The following is a 2,983-nucleotide window of genomic DNA, read 5'->3' on the forward strand; positions in this document are numbered from 1 at the left end:
AGGGGCCAAAACCTCCCATCCAGTCGCACCTCACTACCTACCCCAGGTGCCACCAAACACACCCTCTCCAAATCTCACCCTTATCTGTGACCCTTCAGTGATGACCCGGCAGACCCCCCCAAAGCCTCCTCTTCCCAGATCTCCAGCCGGGCCTGGAGCTGGGTTGTGGAGGGGAGGGTCTGGGAGTCCACACTCTCCACCCACCTTCCTTCCCCCTCTCCTGGTCCACCTTGCAGTGTTTGGAATAAACCATGTTTTTATGCCTCCTCAGTCCAAGTGTGAGCTCCGTGTCTGTCTTGTAGCCCCCTCCCCCATCCCCCAGCACCAGCACCCTCAAACCTGTGAAGGAAACAAACTGAGAGAAGTCCCACGGAAAGAAGGGGCAGAAAGAGAATTAGAGCGAGAGCAGAGACCCTGGAGGGACCCAGAAAGAGGAGATGAAACAAGACCCTGAGAAGGGAAGGGCGGGGTGGACAGAGACCTGGAGAGATGGGGGACAGAGAACTCAGGAAAGATCCAGGACCAGACCATTTCGGGATCAAGTCGAGGGTCCCATTCCTATGGCTACGGTCAACGAGGCGTGCAAGATTCTTAATATCCTGTCCATGCAAGTGAGGAGCGTGTCTAATACATTTCAGCCAATCCACGTATCTTGAATAGCGTTAATCTCACCAAGGAGAATCTATTCCTAACATTTCATTATGCCAATTAGCCAAACCTCTGCTGCTGATGGGCGATAAGGAGAAGCACTCCTAACAGCTGCCTCCAGAGGGTGGACTTTCTGATTAAGTGCTCGCCGACCATAGCTGCAATGTGAAGTCCTTGGTTAGGCACTTGACTGCCCCGAGAGGGTAGATTCAACCGACTAACTCACGCGTAATATCATCCTGCTTACATTAAGCATTTTGAAATAAATTAAAGCCCTCATCACAAGGAGGGGAGAAGAAACCGGCGTTATGGGTCTTCAGAGAACAGAAACCCACACTCCTTGTCAGTAAGAGCTCTTATTTGCATACATGAATAATCATCTGAGCGAAAAGAAAGCTCTGGGAATCAAAGGTGGAAAAATGGAATGGGGGCTCTGAACTCTGAGTCTCGTAACATAATGAAAGCATAGTGATTAATCACAAAAACAATATGTAATTATATATGTGTTTTCCGATGGCCTTAGGCGAGCCCTGTGAAAGGGTCGTTCGACCCCCCGAGTGGGGTCGGGACCCACAGGTTGAGAACCGCTAGTGGATGGGGAGCCAAGCCTCCCAGAGAACTACAACTCCCAGGAGGCCTTGCTTGTTCTTGATTTCATCTATAAAGATCTTTCATCCTCAAAGTTATGCGGAGCTGGTGGTCTCCGGTATCCACCCGCCACCTCCAGGGCTAAACAAGGACGCCGTTACCTTGTTCTCCTTCTCCCTCTCCCCACCGCCCTCTCTAATTGGTGAACTGGAGAGTTTCCAAGGTAACGGCGCCGCCTGGCGGATCTCCGAAGGGGTGGGGGCGGGGAGAAGCGCCACCCGGAAGTGACGCTCTCCCCTCGCGCCGACAACTAGAGGTTTCGAGGATGGCGGCGCGCAAGGGTCGGCGGCGCACGTGTGAAACCGAGGAGCCCATGGAGGCCGAGTCCCGCGACGCTGGGTCCGAGGGCCCGGCCCAGGTCTATCTGCCCGGCCGGGGGCCGCCGCTGCGCGAAGGAGAAGAGCTGGTCATGGACGAGGAGGCCTACGTGCTGTACCACCGAGCGCAGACCGGTGGGTGGGCACCCAGACCCCTGGCCCCCGGGGAAGGAGGGAGCTGGAATCCTGGGTCTTGGGGGGGCCAGGTCCTGAGCCTTTAACTTACTAGTAAGAGGCGCTCTGAAAGGGAAGACTGGGGTCCTGAGAGGGATGGCGTCACACTGCAGGGCGCCGAGATCCCGCCGCCCCATCCTGGCTTTCCAACCGCTCCTTCCCTCCCCAGGCGCCCCCTGCCTCAGTTTTGACATCGTCCGGGACCACCTGGGGGACAATCGCTCCGAGCTCCCTCTGACACTTTACCTGTGTGCCGGGACCCAGGCGGAGAGCGCCCAGAGCAACAGGTGAGTGGGACCTGAGGCTCTCCCAGGAGTCCAAGTCCCAGCCTCTTCCTGCCCCAAAGTCCAGGACGCAGCCTCCGGCTCGCCTTCCCCAGGGACCCAGGAGGCAGGACTTCCGGCTTCGGCCTCCCTCAGACCCAGCAGTTGGGGTGTCCCCGCGCCTCAGTCACATCCCACTTTCCCCCAGATTGATGATGCTTCGGATGCACAATCTGCACGGGACCAAGCCCCCACCCTCAGAGGGCAGCGATGAAGAGGAGGAGGAAGATGAAGAGGATGAAGAAGATCGGAAGCCTCAGCTGGAGCTGGCCATGGTGCCCCACTATGGTGGCATCAACCGAGTCCGGGTAAGTGCAGTCTACCCAGTCTGCTCTGCGTCTCTGGGGCACGCCCCTACTCTCACGTCTGTACCTGCACCTCCTCACGCCCGCCAGCTTTTGGGACAGCATCGGGCACATTGTTTTATATGTTAGTTTACATATGTCTTAGCTATTCTGAATTGTCGCTGGGTGCTGTGGGGTGTTTTTTTTTATTATTATTATTGTTTAAAGTATTACAAAGGGTATTACATATGTGTCCATTTTTCCCCCCTGCCCTAGTCAGTCCCCTAGCCTCCCTGCTTTATGTTTTGGTTGTTTTTCTCATCAGATTTACACCCTCCTTTTTGCGACTGGGAATCTGGAACGTGGTGATGTTTGTAACCTATGAGCAGCTGAAACGGGCCTTGATGAACGTCCAGATGCTACGGGAATCTCCGTTTTGAATAGGTCAGGCCACTTGGATGCAACTGGAACAAAATCAGTTAAGAATGGAATAAAGCAGTGGGTCCACGCACACGGGCACAGACCCACACATGTTTACAGAGCTGTTTACTTGCTGATGACTCAAGAAACAGAAGAGGAGGAAGGAGGC

The 2,983-nt window shown here is 55.0% G+C and overlaps 1 protein-coding gene across 1 annotated transcript in view; it reads left to right on the plus strand.

The window, feature by feature from the left end:
• The first annotated feature begins 1,515 nt into the window (after window positions 1-1,515).
• Window positions 1,516-2,983, plus strand: part of GRWD1 (glutamate-rich WD repeat containing 1) — a 7,651-nt gene continuing 6,183 nt past the window's right edge. The window contains exons 1-3 of the mRNA XM_015567974.1: window positions 1,516-1,748; window positions 1,957-2,074; window positions 2,259-2,418. Of these exons, the coding sequence (XP_015423460.1) occupies window positions 1,562-1,748; window positions 1,957-2,074; window positions 2,259-2,418 (465 nt within the window). The 5' untranslated portion in view covers window positions 1,516-1,561. The remainder of the gene's footprint in view (window positions 1,749-1,956; window positions 2,075-2,258; window positions 2,419-2,983) is intronic.

The sequence above is a fragment of the Myotis davidii genome, unplaced genomic scaffold (genome assembly GCF_000327345.1).
Source record: "Myotis davidii unplaced genomic scaffold, ASM32734v1 scaffold464, whole genome shotgun sequence".
Taxonomy (NCBI): domain Eukaryota; kingdom Metazoa; phylum Chordata; class Mammalia; order Chiroptera; family Vespertilionidae; genus Myotis; species Myotis davidii.